Raw genomic sequence first — 20,540 nt, 5'->3', positions numbered from 1 at the left:
CTACATGAAGGAATGTCAAGAACCTAATATTAAATTAAACAAAGTTAGCTGCAAAAGTCATTACATGATTCAATTTATGTAAAGTTCAAAAACATGCAAAACTAAGCAATATATTATTTAGCAGTGCTATCCAATAGAGAACTCTCTACAATGATGCAAATATTCCATAACTTCGCTGTTCAGTATGGTAACTACTAGCTACATGTGGCTATTGAGCACTTAAAATATGGCTAATGTGACTGAGGAACTGAATTTTTATTTTATTTAAACTTAAATTGTCACCTGTGCCTAGTGCTACCATATTATACAAACATTTATAAAGAGAATCGGTGGAATAATAAATAAAAAGTTCAGAATACTGGTTAGTTTTAAGAGAGAGAGAATAGGAAAGGGTGCACAGGGAATTTCAAAAGTAACTTTCTTTTCCTCTTAAATAGGTACCGTTGTATTGTTAGTCTTCAAACTGTAATATACAGTTATGTAAATATTCTTTCATATGGATTAAATATTTAATAAAACAAAAATAGTGAATGAAAAAAAAGGGGTGGGAGAGAGACAGGAGCAAGAGAGAGAGAGAGAGAGATCAATTTGTTGTTCCATTATTTATGCATTCATTGTTTGATTCTTAGATATGCCCTGACTGGGTATTGAACCTGCTACCTTGGTGTATCAGGATGATGCTCTCACCAACTGAGCAACCTGGCCAGGGCATTTTTGTCAGTTCTTTTTGGGATTTTTACATGGACAATTATGTTATCTGCAAGCAAAGGTAGATTTATTTCTTCCTTCCCAATATGTATACCTTTTATTTCATTTTCTTCTCTTGTTTTATTAGCTAGCATTTCTAGTACAACATTGAAAAGGATAGGTGAAAGGGAATATTCTTGTCTTATTTCTGATCTTAGCAAGACAGCTTCTAGTTTGTCACCATTAAGGGTGATTATAGCTGTAGGCTTTTTAAAGATGATCTTTATCATGTTTAGACAAAGCCCCCATTCCTAGTTTGTTATGGTTTTATTATAACTGGGTGTAGACTTTCTCAATGCTTTTTCTACATCTATTTATATGATCATGTGATTCCTTTCTCTAGCCTGTAAATGTGGTAGATTCCATTAGTTTACATTTGAATGTTGAACTGGTGTTGCATACCTGGCATAAATCATACTTGATCATGGTATATGATACTTTTTAAACATTTTTGGATTTTTAATACTTTGCTGGAGATTTTTACATTTATATTTATAAAAGATATTGGGCTATATTGTTTTGTAAAATTTTTTCCTGTTTTGGTATTATAATAATGTTTACCTCATAGAATGAGTTTTGGAGTATTCCCTCCTCTTGTATCTCTCAAGAAGATTGTAGAGGATTGCTATAATTTTTTAAAAGTGTTTGGTAGAACTCACCAGTGAACCCATTTAGGCCTGACGCTTTCTTTTCTGAAAGACATTAAGTATTGGTTAAGTTTCTTTATTAGATGAGTCACTTTTTCTAGGTTATCAAATTTATGGGTATAGAGTTGTTGATAATATATTACCTTTTTAATGTTCCTGGGATCTGTAATGATGTCCTATTTTTCGGTGCTTAAATTAGTAATTTGTGTCATCCCTTTTTATTCATAATTAGCCTAGTCAGCCTCATAAAGTATGGAGCAGTTTTTTTTTTTAGCTCAGAAAACCAAGGCTACAAAGTAACATTCTTATAATTAATAAATAATATGTGTAAAATGTTCTTTAACATATTTAATGAATAGAGTTAGATGCGAATTTTTGTCAGGGATGAGACAAAGTATTCTCTATTATTGGCATAGTTTTTATTTTATTGGGTGTCCTAGGCAATGACATATGATAAAAAGATTAGGAGTATAAAAATTGGAAGAAGAGACAAAATTGGCCTAATGTAGAGACAGTATGATAACTGACAGAGAAGCAATATACAACTATTAGAACTAAGACAAAAGTTCAGTTAAGTTGCCAAATATGGAATGAATTCCACTAGTGTTTGGAAATTAGTGGTGTTTATTATACCAGCAATAACCAACTGTGAATGTTTACAAATATCATTAAACCAAAATAATATTATTGTCTAGGAATTACCCTAACAAAGAATGCATAAGATTTTACTGTTCAAAATGTTGATACTTTCTTAATGTGTGGGAAGGAGAGGTTTAGTAAAAAGGAGAAAAATAAAGTGCTCTTTTTGAACATACTAACCTTCTGTTGCTATTTCTTAGTGGAAAGGTCATGGAGACTCCTAAACTATTTGATATTTTAATAGGTTGTAGCTTGTCTTTCAATATGTTTATACTAAATAAGGACAGAATCTGTGGATTATGGGACTTGGCTTCCTGTAATACATCCCCAAAATTATGGGATTATAATAGAAAATGTTTTACAATTGAAAATAGCACTTTTAGCAAATTATGTCCTGAGTAAATTATTTGGGATAGCAAGTTATTTTAAATAATTATTTAAATTATTAAATTAAACCTCACATATGAAGTATACCTGTATATGAAGAAAGCACCCAGGCTGCTGGAGAAGTCTCATACATATGCATGTGTTATCTGTGCTTTGTGATTGCCTAGACCCTTTAATTTACTGGTAAAATTTTGTGCTGAGAAAATCTATACTTACTGTGAGTCTGATTTGAGTATTTGATCCTTTATGTTATGTAAAACTTTTATTAAAAAATACCCTAACTAAATGCAAAACATCTTCATGGATGGGCAAACTTAATTTTAAACATGTCAACTTTACTAAAATCTATCTGTATATTCAGTGAAATTCCTACAGATGCCTAGGAAAACTTTGGGAATTTAAACCTATTTTATAATTTACATAGCAGGATAAAGTTAAGGATATCTGTCACTATGTATAAGTATTAGAGATTAAGACACATAACAAAGATATAGTAATAAAAAATGTAGTAGTGTAGTTTTTGTACAAGATCTGACAAGTAGACCAGAAACAAATCCAGTAACGGATGGTTTTCTCATATTGAATGGAAGGTAGTATATTGGAGGGGTGGAGGAAAAATTATACATTTTTTACTAGATCTATAGAAATTTGAGTCAGTGTATGGACTTCTAAAGTTGAATTACAAAGTTGGATAAAATATTGCTTCATATAGATTAAATACCCAAATTCATTAGTAAAATTAAAGTTAATATTTATTTTATTTTTTCATGTTATTTATTATTATTTTTATCTTTATTATATTTTTTCCATTACCATTTAGTCCCCTTATAGCCACCCCCCTGCCTCTAGCAATCACCGCACTGTTGTCCATGTCCATGACATTTAAAAATAGACTAGATTGTGACCATAGAGTTCAGAAAATTTTTTAAATATATTTTATTGATTATGCTATTACAGTTGTCCAATTTTTCCTTCTTTGCCCCTCTCTACCCAGTACCCACATTCCATCTAGCATTCTCTACCCTTAGTTCGTGTCCATCCGTCATGCATATAAGTTCTTTGGCTACTCTATTTCCTATACTGTTCTTAACATCCCCCTGTTTATTTTGTACCTACAAATTGATATTTCTTGATCACTGCACCTTTTCCCCGTTCTCCCCGCTTCCACCTCCCAGCTGATTCCCCTCCAAATAATCTCCATATCTATGATTATGTTCCTCTTCTGCTTGTTTGCCTAGTTTGTTTTTCAGATTCAGTGTTGATAGTTGTAAATTTGGTGCCATTTTAATGTTTATAGGTTAGATCTTCTATTTCTTAGATGAGTCCCTTTAACATTCCATATAATAAGGGCTCGGTGATGATAAACTCCTTTAGTTTTACCCTGTCTGTTAAGCACTTTATCTGCCCTTCAATTCTAAAGATTAGCTTTGTTGTATAGAGTAATATAGGTTGTATGTACTTGCTTTTCATTACTTTGAATACCTCTGACAGTCCCTGATAGCCTACAAAGTTTCTTTTGAGAAATCAGCTAACAGTCTTATGGGAACTCCTTTGTGGGTAACTATCTGCTTTTCTCTTGATGCTTTTAAGGTTCCCTCTTTAACCTTTAGCTTTTTAATTATGATGTGTCTTGGTGTGGTTCTCTTTGGGTCCATCTTCTCTGGACTCTCTCTGCTTCCTAGACTTGCATGTCTATATGCTTCATCAAATTAAGGAAGTGTTCTTTCATTTTTTTTATCAAATAAACTTTCAGTTTCTTCCTCTTTCTTTTCTCCTTCTGGCATCTCTATAATTTAGATGTAGGTACTTTGGAAGATGTCCCAGAGGCTCCTTAGTCTATCCTCTTTTTTTTTTTTTTTGATTCTTTTTTTTCTTGCTGTTCTGATGGACTGCTTTTTTCTTTCTTATGTTCCAGATCATAGATTTGATCCTCAGCTTCCTCCCCTCCACTGTTGGTTCCCTGTAGATTTTTCTTTGTTTCACTTAATGCAGTCCTCATTTCTGCCTGGGTCTTTTTTATGTTGTTGTGGTACCCAGTGAGTTCTTTGAGCATCCTGGTAACCAGTGTTTTGAGCTCTATATATGATAGGTTGCTTATCTCCATTTTGTTTAGTTCTTTTTTTCTGGAGTTTCATTCTGTTCTTTCATTTAGGCCATATTTCTTTGTCTCTTCATTTTGGTAACCTCCCTATGTTTGGTTCTGTGTGTTAGGTAGAGCTGCTTTGAATCCCTGTCTGAGCACTGTGGACTATTACGGAAAAACACATCTGTGAATTGTGCCGGGCCGAGCCTTAGGTAATCACTTGGGTGGGACAGCCCATTTCACTGCTTTGTAGTTCTCTGCTGGACAGCTCGGAGAAGGGACAATACCAATGCCCAGCCTCTGGAGACTTGCCTGGGAGGAAGCTGTCTCCCTGCATTCTCCCTATTGCCAGGTCACTTCACTTTTTACCCCGTATGCAACTTGTGTCCTTCCAGCTGTTTCCCTGGTGCTGAATCCCAGAGAAGGTAGGTCTTCATAAGTCCTGACACCTTTGTGGACCCTTAAAAAGGAGTCTTCAGAGAATCCTGTGGTTTCTTATGCCACCACACCCCCGCTGGTTTTATAGCCAGAAGTTATGGGGACTTATTTTCCGAGTGCTGGAACCCTGGGCTAGGTGGTCTCATCAGGGGCTGAGATCCCTTGCTCCTGAGGTATCTCATGATTTTTATCCACCACATGTGAATGTGGGATTGCCTGTTCTGCCACCTGTCTGCGCCACTCTGTGTCTATGCGCTTCCTACCCATCTGTGTGAATGTGGTTTCTTTACATCCTTGTTTGTCTGACTTCCATACAGCCCGATTTTCTGATGAATCTGGGTGATAGTTGATTCTTAGTCTAGTTGTAATTTTTGCTGTAGCTGTGTGAGGAGGTGAAACATGTTTACCTACACCTCTATCTTGACTGGAAGTCTCAGGAAGATTTTTTTAAATCAAAAAGATACTGTGTAAAATGCATGCAGAACAGTTGTTACTTTGCTTAGTAAAAATGAAAGGTAGTTAATTTAAAAACTTTATTTTAGACAGAGTTAACCACTATATGACAGACTGGAACATAATATATGCAATGTTAAATAGAAGTAAATGATTAATGTCTATATTATTAAGGAACTCATTCAACTTAGCAACCAAAGGACATATTTACAGTAATGGGCTAAGGACATTAACAAAAATAATGGGGGGCGGTGAGACTGGATGAAAGAAAGTGATTAGCCAAAGAACATATATATGCATGACCCATGGGCACATGGACACAAACAATGGTATGGGAATTGCCTGTGGGGGGTGCTGGGTAGAGGTGAACAAAAGGGGAAAAAGTGAGAACAACTCTAATAACAAACAATAAAGTACAATTATAAAAATTTAAAAAGTATTGTAACAACTTTAAAAAATTAAAAAATATAAAAACCAAAAAAATAGCATTTATCTAGCAGTTGTTTTTTACCACTGTGTTAAGCATTGTATACATATTACTTTATTATTTTACACTCATAGAATTAGGAAGTATATATGGTTATCTTTGTTACAGATGAATAGAATGAAACATAGAGAGTTAATGTGCCCAAGTTTATTCTTTTGTAAGTAAGTGAGGGAGGCAAAAATTGCCCCCAGATTGTCTGGGTCCGCAATCTGTGTTCTTTATTAGTTTGTTATATGCCCTTCGAGGACATGTCTATATAGCTAATCTGTGCATCATCAGCCTCACCAGTAGATGTGGAAATGAATATTAAAACAAAAATTGCAGACCCTTTTGAAAGTAGAGCAGATGGCAAAAATGTAAAGGCAGTGTTCTATGGAATATAAGGATATTTATGGGGAGATTGGACTTTAAGCATTGTTGATGGCAATGTAAAGCAGGTGCAGACGTTCTGTAGGTTTTTAGTAATATTTGGTAAAAACATGTATGCAAATATTCCACGTCCAACAGTTAGTTTTATAGCAGAGCATATACCCATAAAAAAATATTCCCCACAAGACTACAAAGGCTATCAATAAAGACATACATCACAGTGTTGTAATTTTTGGTAGTACAGAATTATAGCACATTACAAGTTCATTACTGGAGGGATAGATTTATAACTGGGATATATCTATTTTTTGTTCTGTGTATATCATATATATGTATCTGATAAATGAATACATTGAAAATGAGTTATATTTATTATAAGAAAACTGATATATCTCTAGAACCTAATGTTGAAGGGAAAATGTAAGAACCCAGTACAGTACATAGGACAATACTGTTTATAAAAATGAAAACTCACATTCCAAATAAATCTATATAATTTAAAAAAGAAACATATATACCCAATTCAGCATAATTTGCATAGATTGAAAATCTATGCATTTAATACAGTAGAAAAGGTGCCATGAGTGTATCTGCATGTGAAGTGGAGTATGGAAATTAATGTTATCTGAAAAATGCAGTTAAAATAAGAGAGCAGTTGAAAATGCAAGACATCTTAACATTCACTTGAAATTTTCCTGTGTTGTTTAGAGAATATGTATTTATATTTTATTAAAAATCATATACATTTAAATATAAATATTAAATTTATTTTGTTATGAATCAAAAGATTTAGTATTTTAAGTAAGCTTTTATACTCATCTTAGTAAATAATCTTGCAATTCAAAATTTATATGTGTATGTTTATACATACATATTTTACAGCTTCATCCTTTAACATACTTCAATTTAATATTTTTCAACATAAGTTTAAAAGCAGAGGTCTCTTTATTAAGCATACTACCAAAGCATACATTTATTTTGATATGTGTTAAGTATATCTTAATTTGATTAATAATCAAGAAAAATGTTTTAAAGAAGATAACTTTTTTTAGATTTTATTTATTTATTTTTAGAGAGGGGAAAGGAGAGAGAGAGAGGGAGAGAAACATCAATGTGTGGTTGCCTCTCATGCACCCGCTACTGGGGACCTAGCCCACAATCCAAGCATGTGCCCTGACTGGGAGTCAAACAGGCGACCTTTTGGTTCTTGGCCAGCACTCAATCCACTGAGTCACACCAGTCAGGGCCAAAGAAGATACATGTAAAATAAGGGTATGTAAGGATGTGACATTTTAATATAAAGCACTATGAAAATTAGATATTAAAACATTTATAGTCATAATACAATTGATTTTGCAACTTTTTTTCATTTTAGTGCAGTTTAGTGCCACCTGCATACAAACAAAATGAGAGTGTTTAATTTCTAACATTGCCTCTTGAGACTTTTCCTTGATTTTAGATATTAAGTGAATGCTAGATGACTCATTTATTGTGATTCTGTGCCCTTGAGGAAAGTTGAATAAAACAGCTTATGTTGGGAAGATGAATTCCCTATGGCCTATAGCATCTCAGAATGTAGCATTTTTAAAAACTAGAAATATTTTTCCACACAATTAGCACAAAATCACATTGTCAGGGGTTTGCCTGCAGGTCATTAACTAATATGTTCACTAACAACTTGCACAAAATGGGTTTAAAAAAAAAGACTGTAATGTCTGAGTCAGAACTGTGACTGATTTCGAATTAAACCATACTTACTGGAACTCCATCAATAAACTTCTACTTTCAGTATTTCTCTTGTAACCCTGCAATGACATTCAAAAAATGTATTTCTGCCTCATCTATTTTTTCAGTCTAAATACTATTTAAACAAAATTCATTTAATTTTCTCATACTTGATCCTGTGTCTCTTACTATGAAAATAATGTGTAATTCATCATGGAAAATAAAACAATATATATGCTCTCTTTGTAAAGTTTTACATGTGTTAATGTTGTGGTATTTGTACTTTGTAGAGAAGGATCATATCAAATAAAAATATTGTGACAGAGAAAAAATTAAATATATTGGTCTTTATGAAGGAAGTTGTCTGTAATTCGTGCTAAATTTCTCTAGGTTGAATTATAGATGAGCTGCATGATTTATTTATTCTTTTTTACTTTTTCTTTAATTTAAAGTAAATTTAAAACTTGCATATCTTTCTTGCCATATGTATGCAATTAGTAATATATGTCATCTTGTCTTTAAAGTAATATACATTATTTTGAGATTTATGTACTAATTGCATGATTACTTTTCCATTAAATTTAAAAAACTATTAATAATGTGGTAGATAGTATTGTTGCAGTTTTCAGTTAACCATATTTTGCTAATAATGTTATAAAATGTATTTATTTAAATTAATTTATATCTAAAAGCATATATATTTTGTTACTATTATAAACGTAGACAAAAGAACACAAAATGTCATTGTTTAACTGAAAATGCCTTGTCTCTTTTAAAATCTTAGAATTTTCAAACAAAAAGCATAAAATAACACGAGGTAGACAACAATTTTGGTTTATCAGATACTTATTTTTATTGGCTCAGTCATACTGTGTAACAAGACCCACATCAGTGACTAAAATTAATAGGCAGGTATTTGGCTGACAGGACTATAGGTTGAGATTCGGGATTATAAATTGTTCGGGTTTATGCTGAGCCCATGCACAGGCCTGTGGTCAGATGACTGTGGCCTCCAGTGGAATGACTGGTGAAAACTGAATCTGGTCAGCATTCTTCCTGCCTTAAAGCAAACTAGTCTAAGCATGGTCTCAGTGGTAGCGGTAGAAGTGCACAAGTATAAATAAACAAGCATTGTCTTTTTTTTTTTTAACCCCTCTGAGATTTGCTTGAGTTAGCTGATCCCATCTTCTTGGCCAAAGCAAGTCCGGTGGCTTAGCCCAGGTTCAGTGTGGGAGAGCATTTGGAAAGAACATACGGAGCAGTGATAAAGTACAAAATGTATTTTGTAAACTGTGACACTTAGGAAATTAAATCCCTTGTACTTAGAGAAAAGATTTGTAGTTCCTTTTGTGTCTTACGCGTTATGGCTTATTGTGTTGTAATGATTCAAGTTTTACCTCAACTTTATATTATGATCACTCTCATTCAATAAATTTTATCAAAGGTGCTGTTTTCACTATGCAGTGGTAACAGTGATAGTGTCTAGAAACTGTATGGTGCTAAATATTTTTAGGAGGGACAAAATACATCTTTGTAGGTGTGATTTTACTGCCTCAGAGATATATTCGGGGATTTTAGAGTTTAAAAATGAAAGGTTAGAGAGAGTCATGGATAATGCTACCTATTGTACTTAAATGTTGCTGATAAACCTCATCTCTTTCATTAGTTTCCCCAGAAATAATATGAATATCAAAACTATATTAATCATGATTATTTGTGATTTTTCTATTGGATTTAGCAAAATAAACAAACACAAAGACTTTCTCCTTTGTTGATCCAATTGTATATCATTTTGGCTTGCACTCTGAATTTAATTTAGCTTATCACAATTCTTTCAGTAAAAAATCTATAATTTCAAACAACTATAATATTTTCTAGCCTCCCTAACTATACAGTGATTTCCCTTTGGAGACCCCTAATGAGCCATTTTCTCAGAATGGCTGTCTGGCCTATTATAGTCCCTGAACATAAGGTGTAACATCCTGAAAATAAAGTAACTGATGATCTATTTTCATTTTTTTGAATTTGTGTAATTTTCCAGTTGCTTTCATGCTTTTCATTTCCCAAATGCAAAAATCATATACTAATTCTATTTTAAGGGCAGAAAATATTAATACATGCTTCTTAAGTAGTTATGCAAATATTTAAAATGTTAGTAAAAATAAAATAATTATAATAGTGTTTTAGAGGAAAAAAGGTCTTGCTTCATTGTTTCAATTATCCTTTCATTTTTCTGTTTTAAAATGTGAATCATGGTCAACAGATCGTAGATCATTAATGTCTTTTGAGATTTCTTTGAAAGATAAATAACTGATGATACAAATATCTGAAATTAATTGGAAAATATTCTGTAATTTATTTAAAATGCATACATATTCAAGGATTATAAAACATCTACATTTTACTGTTTTTTATGCAATTTTTAAGTAGTTTGATTCATGTTGGGCTGGCAGATGTTTAAACCATCTCTTTGAGCAAGCTCTGTGAGTGTGCCCCAGCACCCCTGAGTCCTCGAATAGCTTGTCTCATTTTTTTCAAAAATACATAGGTATAGCTTATTTTCATAGCTCTTCTGGCAGTGGAAAAACCCACATTTCTGTGAATGTAGGCAAGGGCTAAGTAGGGTATATGGGATGGGTTACAGTAAACCAGAGCCCTTACCATCCCATTTAAATGGCACAACATTTACTCAGTCCTAGTGGACTCCCCAGAATATTTCTAGGATTCACTTTTTGTAAAAAATTTTTTTTTGGTATTTATCCCTAAAAAACCCCTGCTTTTATTAGTAGTTCCTATATGAGATAATGTGTACATAAACCATAAATGCAGAAGACACTCTATATTAGTGAAAATTACAGTTAGGAGGTCAGTGATCCAACGACTGGGGACTCAGCAAACCATTGTTCCTTCTTAACAAATAGTAGTTTTATACTTTTAACTTTTAAAAAAGTAACTAACTATTAAAGAATTCGCTGATGATTTCCAGAACAAAATAGGAGTCAATATGGCTAGTTAAAATGTTTTATCTTAAAATAATTGAGTGTAATGTTGTTGTTTACTCTGTGAAGGATCATGACGTTATAACAAGTAGAAAGAAAAAGAAAGTGCTGGATCTACCTAAAAAATAGAATATTAATTGAAATGGCATTATGAATTTTAAAGCATACCTTGTAGTCATTTGCTGTTACACATTTCGGGGCAAGTTACTTATCTAGTCTAAAGTCTCAGTTGCCTTCTGAAAAAAATATGAATAGTAATTGTATGAATTATAAGATATAATTTAAGAGTTAAATATTTGCAAGACATTATAAACCTAGCTCAAATAAATGTTAGTTATTAATATGCCTAATTTAATGTATATAAATTGCAGCTCAGTGAACTTAAAATACTTATTTTTCATCACAGTTTACACATATGCAAGCAAATACTAGATATCAGAGTCGTGTTTACTGTTAGCATGAATCCATATACCGGAGCAAAAATATTTGGTTCAAAATGAGAACACAACTGCTAATAAGACAGTAGATGTAAATACAATCCATCAGTAAATGGGGAAAAAAATAAGGATAAATTGTATTTTATATTTCAGCCTTCTGTTTCACATCTCACTTTTGAAAATGAAAAAAAGTCACAAATTAGAGAAAATATTTGCAATACATATAACTCTAAAAGGGCCCATGTCCCAAGTATACAAAGAGCTATTAAAATTTAATAAAAAGAAGACAAACAATCAAGAAGAATTGAAACAAAATGATTGACATTCACTTTTTAGAAGAGATACCCTATGGCCATAAGGCATATGAAAATATATTCAACATCAGTAGCTATCAGGGATATTCAGATTAAACCGCAGTGAACTACTGCTTCATATCCACTAGAAAGGCAAAAATTCAAAAGGCTAGCAGTCATTTTTGAAAGTGTTAAATGTTAGAGAATGCACATACAAATAATTCCTTGAGAGGAAAAGACATGATAAAACTGAGCAGATAGAGAGGGATTACGTTTTGATAAACCTATTTTCTTTTCAATAGGAGGGAAAGTAGGCACTATGTGTATAGAGTAACTGAAATTGTATTTATGGTAGAATGATAATGTCAGAGTTGAGATTATATATATATATATATATTTAGGAATCTATGAAGCAGGTTTGGTATTTGGTAGTGTTTGGTAGTGAGAGATGTAAGAGTTATTTGAGGTAGTTGAAAGATTTTAAAATCTTGTTATACTGGAAAGCAGGAAAAAAGTAGAATTGCTGGGCAATATTGAGACTCCATATTCATTTTGGGTGATATCATAGTGTTAATACCCCGAATTTTGTGTAAAGGAAAGACACTGTAGAGACTAAGCAGGTAAAGTCTCAAGTCAGGCTACATGAATTCAAATCTCATTTCTGAAATAAACCATAACAGGTTCTCTTGGAAAGAGTCAAATTTTAATTTTCTCATGCTGCTTTTTCCTCACCTGTAAAAAGGGGTAACTGATAGTACTTAGGTTGCTTTTAGAGATGAAGTGAGTTAATATATGTAAATATTTAGATATTCAGTATATATTATTATCTCTGTGTTAATAGCAATACCTCTGGCTACCTTCAGCTATTCTGAACACAAGTAAGTAAACAAGGAACTAGACAAAGTATAGACATGGAAAAAGTGCATAGTTGCAGGGATTCAGGGTTGAACATTTTTCAGATCCATGCACTAGAGAGTGAGTTTAAAAAGTAAAGAACATTCCCAAGGGTATAATATTGAACCAGAATCAAGAGAAATGAGAATATGGGGATGGGAGGGTTTTGAAATAATGCTGATGCAGCTAATGAATTGGATTTCTACATGAGCTGGGTAAGTAGGGAACTAAGAGAGGTGTAGGAAGTATATTAAAAAAGTGGGACGATTCACATTTGAATCATTGTACTTGCGAATCATAAATATCTTAAATAATAACACTGGGGATAGAAGCTGAGGTGATATGGAAGAAATGTTTGGTCTCCAGAGATAAGATCCAAAGACATGTGTGGCACATTTCTGGATTAATCATCTATGTGCACCTCGAAGCCATACACAAGCATAAAAGCAGAAGGGTGTGGGGAGGAGTACTATTATGAGCCACATTCCAAAGGTTGTGATGTTGAACGAGAAAGAACAAGAAGTCTGAATATGAAGTATCACTTAGGATAGAAAGCAGCATTTCATACATGTGCTTCCTTGAAACTAAATCTTTCATTTGAGGAAACAGGATAAAAGTTCCAGAAATGCAGTGAGAAATGAGGAAACCTGCACTAGGTCCATCTCAGCTGGTGGTTCAGAGCCTTCTGAAAGGCACACTGCCAGGGCAGCATCACTTGAGGTCGACCCAGGTTAAGGAGACAAAAGGAACTTCCACAGAAGAGGTTCAAGTTATAGGAGTTTTGATAAAATGTTTCAGGAGCGCAGGGAACGATGAAGAATCGCCGCATTTCAGAGATACAAAGAGCACACCGGAGTATAAATCAGACAGGATGGACCTGGGAGCCTGAGGCTTCTGGCATTAAAAAGATTGAGCTTAGTGTGTGAGTTCAGACCTGATGATCTCTTAAAGGTAGGTGATCTCTGGTGGTAAAGAAGGTATTTGGAGCATTCATGCAGTTGCTCTTTCCTGCAGTTGGTACCTGCTTGCTGGTCTGGAGGAAGAGCAGTTCCCTTGGAAGCTTTACAAATTCAGTTATCCTTTAGGTGATCGCCCTCCCTGGAAACCATGAGGAAACAAAGACTATTTACTATAAAGTCTTTGAATTGTGAGCATCACAATACATTAAAATAATTTATTAAAAAGATAATTTTCATAAAATTGATGTCTAATAATACCTATAAAAACTTTTAAATGTACAATTAAATATATCCAGCTTATTACATGGGAAAATATAGTTTCAATATAGTATTCCATCAATATGATGTTAACTAGAAATTTTAGTAGAAACTTTTGATTAGACCATGAAGGTGAACTATCATAAACCACTATAATGAGTGATAGCAACATAAATTGTTTTAACTCATTCCTTAATTAATTTCTCACTGGTAGATTGTGCTATAAAAATCAAAATTTCTCTGTAGCAGTGCCAATCTTTAGCTTAGCATTTGACTTCAAAGAGGACACTGAGGTTCTGATAAGTATGTCTTATCCTTTCAGTCTAACCTGAGTTGCTATTGATTTAACTATGATGCAACAGTGGCAGCCTTCTCACAGAGAGGAGTCATTGACCATACCTACTCCGTGGACACTGATCTTCCTGACCTCACCACCAAAGAATAAAATAGTTTACTTCTCCTAAACACCACATCAAGGAATTTCCAAAGCAAGGACCTTAAATTAATGTGTAGTCAATAGAGCGACTTATCCATAAATCCCTGAAACATGAACTTGGCTATTCACCTGCTTACAGGCTGCTTCCACATCTTGCAAGGCAGGGAAAATTATAAAGGCTTTGCATTTCTTTCCCATCCCGATATGGACTACAAGTCAATTGAGAACATATATATAAACCTTGTCTTCTCCCAGGTTGAATCATTTTATTTAAATGGCAACTATATACAGAGCAGGGCAAAAGTGGGTTTACAGTTGTGAAAACATGAGACATTGTTTATTCTCCTATTATCATGTATTAATTATTGCTTTATTTCCTATATGGACAACTATAAACCTACTTTTGCCCCACTGTGTATGTTCCAGGGAATAGTGGTCAGGAAACTATTGATCAGACAGATAAACTCTCAAGAAATAAAGTAAGAATGTTTACTTTATATAGTGTGGAATGCTTAAAATCAGGGGATATGTCTCTTTTCACTTTTTATGCTTAAATATATTTGTATTGCTTAGTGATAATTGAAGGGGTCCAATAAACGTGTGTTGCCTTTCTGCATATGTGGCAGCACCTAGGGAAGGAAAAATACGTTCTCCTCCTATACTTTTCTTATACTTCTGTTCCCTCAAGACTACACAAGCAGCAGAATGAGATATTATCTGTTATATTTAATAAAGTACATTAAATGTTTAAAATAAGGTCAAGCACCAGGCCGTGACAGTTCGTAATTTAGTTTTCTGCAACTACATGTGTAACTCTAATAAATCCATGAGTTCTTGTGACTCAGTTTTTGCAGAACATTTTTAAAAAAACATTCAACTAGATCAATTATCAATGTTAATAGTCTTGAAAATTCTATTTCTTCCTTCCCCAGTTTTCAGTGAACACGAAGTTAGCCATTGACTCACATTCCAAGCTTCAAACCTCTTATTATAGTTGGGAGACCTTTGTTCCCTCGCTCCTTTTTCTGTCTTTACTACATTTATTAGATAGAACAGCCACCATCCCAGAAAGCTAACGGAGGAAGAAGATAAGTGAAGGAAAATAAAGAAAAATGAGGCAGCCTATGAACAGTCATTGAAAATTATTGTGCTATCACAGTTTTTCAGTTCTTATTTTATTGCCTCCTCATTGAGATCATTGGAATAAGCATAATGAGACAGAAAAAATACTCTTACACACCTTTTTTTTCACATACAGGTGGACTAAGTATGTAAAACTTTATAGTTCACTATGTTATGTATAATTCAAAGAGTGAATTTTAAGACAGGTGTTTCCTTTGTGCTGTTAAGTTTTGTACACTATTCATTCACTGGCTCTGAATGTTAACACCACACTCACTTGGCTCATTCAGCATCACATTTGGAGCAATGGATATTTTGCATTCTACAATAAAATTAGCCACTTATAGAAGTATAAAGTTCAAGGAAACATAATTTTTTTTAACTTTTCAGGACTTTATTTGTTTTCCAGGAGAAGGTACTGATTGATCACTGCACGTTTCCAGGCTCTTGACTCTAACTCCAATAGTATTTCACCTTCAAAAGTTAAAAAAAAATTTTTTCTGGAATGTTAATGATGTTCATGGTTTGCTGGTTTCGTGGTTGCTTCAACTAATACTTCTCCTGTTTTCTTATTTTCTTATTGTGCATTTTTCCAGCAAGAATGCTTGCTGTCTTTTCCTTGAAGAACCTTATTCCACTGCTCAAGCACCTTTGCCTCTTCAAGAAGGGCTTTTTCCTCCTCTTGAAGAGCTCCATTTTCTTCTCTGAGCGCCTTGTTCTCCTCACGAAGGGCCTGTTCCTCCTTCCACAGAGCCTGTTCTTCCATCTCTAGCGCTATTTCTTCTTTCATCAGGGCTAGTTCCTCCATCTTGATTCCTCTCTCCTGATGTTGCAGGGCCTTGATCTTCTCATGGAGAGACCTTATTTCTTCTTGAAGAGCTTTTGCCTCATTCTGGAAGGCTGTCTCCTGCTCCTGGAGAGCTTTCATCTGAGCTTCCAGGGCTCGATTCTGTTGCCATAAAGACTTTCTTTCTGTGCTCAATGCGTTCATTTTTACCCCAAGTGGTTTTTGGCTTTCGAAAATCACGTTATTAAATTTCCATAGAACCTGGTTTTGCTGTCTCAGGGCCTGATTCTTTTCCCGGATTAACTGGTTGTCCATTCGGAAGGCTTTATTTTCTCTTCGGAGAAATTTGTTTTCTCCCCAGAGGGACTTGTTTTCTCTTCTAAGAGCTTTGTTTTCATCCCTGCACCTCTGATTGTCTCTCCAAAGATTTTTTTTAACTTCCTGAGATTCACATTTGAGCTTATTTTGGTCTTGGGTGCAAGAGAAAAAAGAAGAAAACAAGCACAGTATCTTTCTTCTATTAATCCACTTTGATTCAGAGACAACCATTGTCTTGTTAGTGTTTTATCTGAGCAAACTATATAAATTACAACTGTGTTGGGTTCAACCAAAGACAATGATATTTGCAACAAGAAAGTATGGAATCTAGTGAGAATCTGTTCACATAGAATTGGCTGGTGTGTTGATATTGCACAAGAAATACTATTTCAGGGATCTAAACAAGGCTTGATTTGGCCCACTATAGGAGAAAACAGTGAAAATAGGAAGAAAAGTCAGTAAATTAACTATTAGGTTGATATAACAAAATTAAGAAGCTTAAATAAATTTCAGCACAAATACATTAAAAATTAATAATTCTAGATTGAAGATTGAATATTGAACAAGGTTAGTGCATTAAATTCCTTGCAGTACTATAGTCAACTCTGATAAACTACCACCAAACTATTAATCTTCCACAAATACATTCAATATTTACAAATAAATCACCTGTTACTGATGTGGAAAATGCCAGGTATTTAAAAAAATGTTTCTGGCTTTGTAAGAACTAGAAAACATTTTTTAAAAGAGGTTATATACTGTAGATTTTTTTCCATATTTACTTAGACATTTAGTAGTGGTATAAAATATTTAAACGGACATTCACACTTACGTCTCTGTGGTCTCTGAATTGTCTGCCAATCTGATTTCTTTCAGAACTAGAAAACAACTAGGCAACATTTTATGTCATCTATAGTGATGTCATATAATGTTGACACTAATGAAAGCTATGCATAATGTTTGGCTATTTCTTTAATATGTGTTTCAAGAAAAAATTAAATGTGATTTTATTCTACTTTTTGTTATTGGAGTCTTGCTTTGTTTTGTTCGTTACTCTACCGAATGTTAAATATATCCAGTTTATGAGTTTTTAATGTTTTCTTTGGTCTCTCAGTGTAGGTATCTACTTGTTTTTTTCTTCTTTTTTAAATCTATTTTTCCCTTTGTTTTAAATTGAATTTATTGGGGTGACATTGGTTCACAAAACCATACAGATTTCAAGTGTACAACATTTCTTCCAAGAAAACCCCTCCCAAACAATTCATTGTTATTTATTATATGAGGATTTATCATGACAGGATTATATGTCAGGCACTGGAAATGTGGAGAAGAAAGTAAATTTTTTTAAAGGTTTTATTTATTTTTAGACAGAGGAGAAGGAAGGAGAAAGAGAGGGAGAGAAACATCAATATGTGGTTGCCTCTCATGTGCCCCCAACTGAGAACCTGGCCCACAACCCAGGCGTGTGCCCTGACTGGGAATCAAACTGCTGACTCTTTGGTTCACAGGATGGTGCTCAGTCCACTGAACCACACCAGCCAGGGCAAGAAAGTAAATATCTTAAAGGGTAAGTTTTATTCATAAGAAAGCAAAATGGGGATTTTGAAATAGTCCTTCCTGCATGCTTCCCATTTTGGCTACTTGGTGACCATTGGAGTCTCTTTTTTAAAGTTTATTTTTAAAAATATAGTTATATTTGATGCTTTTCTCTATTATTAAATGAATATGTATTTAGTCATTGCTTCCATACAAATTATTAAAATCTATTTAAAACATTTATTTTTGCTGTTAGCTAAGTAACTTCTAATTATTGTTCCTGGGAACTGACTAGTAATAGTAAATGTACAAGCAAAGGTGAAATATTTTAAATGATTTTAAGATTCCTACTCAATAATCAATGTTAGATAAATTTGTATCTAACAGTGGAAATATGTTAAGAAATAGCACTGGCAGTTTTTAATTCCAATAATCTTATTTAAAATAAATGTTATATTCAACATATATCCACTGTTACATATAAAACAAAATATTTGTTTTTGTATTTTTAAGTGTAAAGTTTTGAAGATATTAAAATATTTTATATCATATAGATGTCACAATGTTTAATGATTTATACTTATTAATTTATCATCGGTTTAAGGTATAAATGTGAAAATTGAATATATAATAGCATTTATAAGCCCAAACCACTCACACCTGAATAAAGATTTGTCAGTTTATTCATCAAACCAGATTTGCCTTAACAATTGTTTACATATCTGCTTAACAATGTTGAAAAAAGGTATTTTTCTCACACATTTATAACTCTCTATTAAACTTAGTAAAAGTAATAAAACAAAATCTTCGTGATATGAAAGCTTATGTAAAATTAAGATCCATGTGAAAGTTTCCTTATTTCTTTGTTTTTATCTTGATGAAAGTGAAATATCCCTTTGATCATATTCATCTTTAATTACATTGAGAAAGTTTTTCATGTGACTGTGCACCAGCTTCTCCTTTATACTCGTGTTTCTGCTTTTTTGATACTGCTACTATGGTAGCCGAAGATTCTAAAAGAGTTTCAAAGCACAAAGAACTCTGGGCATTCTATATTGGAATGTTGGAATTCTTGAGGTTTAAGGGCAAACTAGGAAACAGGAAGAAAATCTTTTGCCATTGACCTATTAAAGAAATTGAATTCATAATTTAAAACTTTCCCTCAAATAATCTATAGGCTCATGTCTTCATTAGTGATTTTTTCCAAATACTCAAAAAATAATATTTCCATGAATTATCTCAGATGATAGAAAAAAATGAACAACTTGTTGTTCTGAAACCACCTTACCTTACATAGAGAGCTCACAAGAAAGGGAGCTCTAGCCTAATATATCTCTTAAACACAGATGTAAAAATCCTAAACAAAAGATTAGCACACGAAGGCCAGTGATGCATAAATAAATATTATTACCAATCTGGGTTTAGTCATGAGTGCATTGAGAAATCAATTAAGGTAAATTACTACATAAACAGAACAAAAGAGAAAACTTTCATGTTGTCTCAAGATGAGAAAAGTAATTTCAGTAGATCAGAAAAAGCATTTGATAATACAAAAGGAGCAGTATATATGCTTTCATGATCGGAAACCAAAACCAAACCAAAAATACCACTACCACCAATGTCCTCTTAGTGCACCAGGAACAGAAAAGGACTTACTTAACTTAATTACGAGTATTTAAAAATAAACCTGAGAAACATACCAGATGATGGGGTACTAATATATCACAACTATATAAGGATGTCCACTGTCATCATTTTTATTTTTTATTGACCTAAAGTTTATAAATGCTTCAAGCTAAGAAGTAAAATGTATAAGGATTTGGATAAAAATATAAAGCTCTCAGTTTTTGCAAATAATAGTGAAAATATTTATAATACAATATTAGGCTATTATAAAATATTTAAAGTATTGAAATATGATTTAGCAAACTGTTGGATATAAGATCAATGTAAAAATCGGCCTTATTTACATATATTCAAATAACAAACAATTGAAAAATACATTTTATAAATGTATATTATTTATATTGACAACAAAAACAAAACACCTGGAAATAAATCTATGCAAGACCTCTATAAAGAAGAGTGTAAAGCATTATTGATAGATTACAGAGATATAAATAACAGGGAGAAGAGATCATGTTTATAAATGGAAAATGCAATATTGGAAATATGTTAAAATTTCTCAAAGTGATTTATTTGTTCAGTGGGCTCCCTGGAAAAACAATCCCAGCAATTTGTATAGGCATGTATGTGTAAATCGAAAAGCTGATTCTGATATTTCTATTAAAATGCCAGAAAAAATGTTGATGATCTTGAAAAGAAGATGAACTTTTTATTTTCTATACTGCAGAACCACCATATATATATTTTATTTAATAACACTGAGCAGGTTAACTGAAATTGGTTTGATACTTAGTAAATTATATTGTTTAAAATATCTATCATAACTGTACCAAAAATAAGTAACTTAAAAACAAAAGAAGATCAACTTTTTAAAAGGCTGTGTTCAATCAAATTGTGTAG

The 20,540-nt window shown here is 32.9% G+C and overlaps 1 protein-coding gene across 1 annotated transcript; it reads right to left on the bottom strand.

The window, feature by feature from the left end:
* Window positions 1-15,950: 15,950 nt before the first annotated feature.
* Window positions 15,951-16,709, bottom strand: LOC129081057 (coiled-coil domain-containing protein 70-like). Its single transcript, XM_054586604.1, has one exon. It carries the CDS (start codon window positions 16,707-16,709, stop codon window positions 15,951-15,953), a length of 759 nt encoding a protein of 252 aa, XP_054442579.1.
* Between the last annotated feature and the right edge of the window lie 3,831 nt (window positions 16,710-20,540).

The sequence above is a fragment of the Pteronotus mesoamericanus genome, unplaced genomic scaffold, assembly GCF_021234165.1.
Source record: "Pteronotus mesoamericanus isolate MK-2021 breed Mesoamerican mustached bat unplaced genomic scaffold, CSHL_Meso_final contig_94, whole genome shotgun sequence".
Lineage (NCBI taxonomy): Eukaryota > Metazoa > Chordata > Mammalia > Chiroptera > Mormoopidae > Pteronotus > Pteronotus mesoamericanus.
This window is presented reverse-complemented; position numbering and strand designations above follow the sequence as displayed.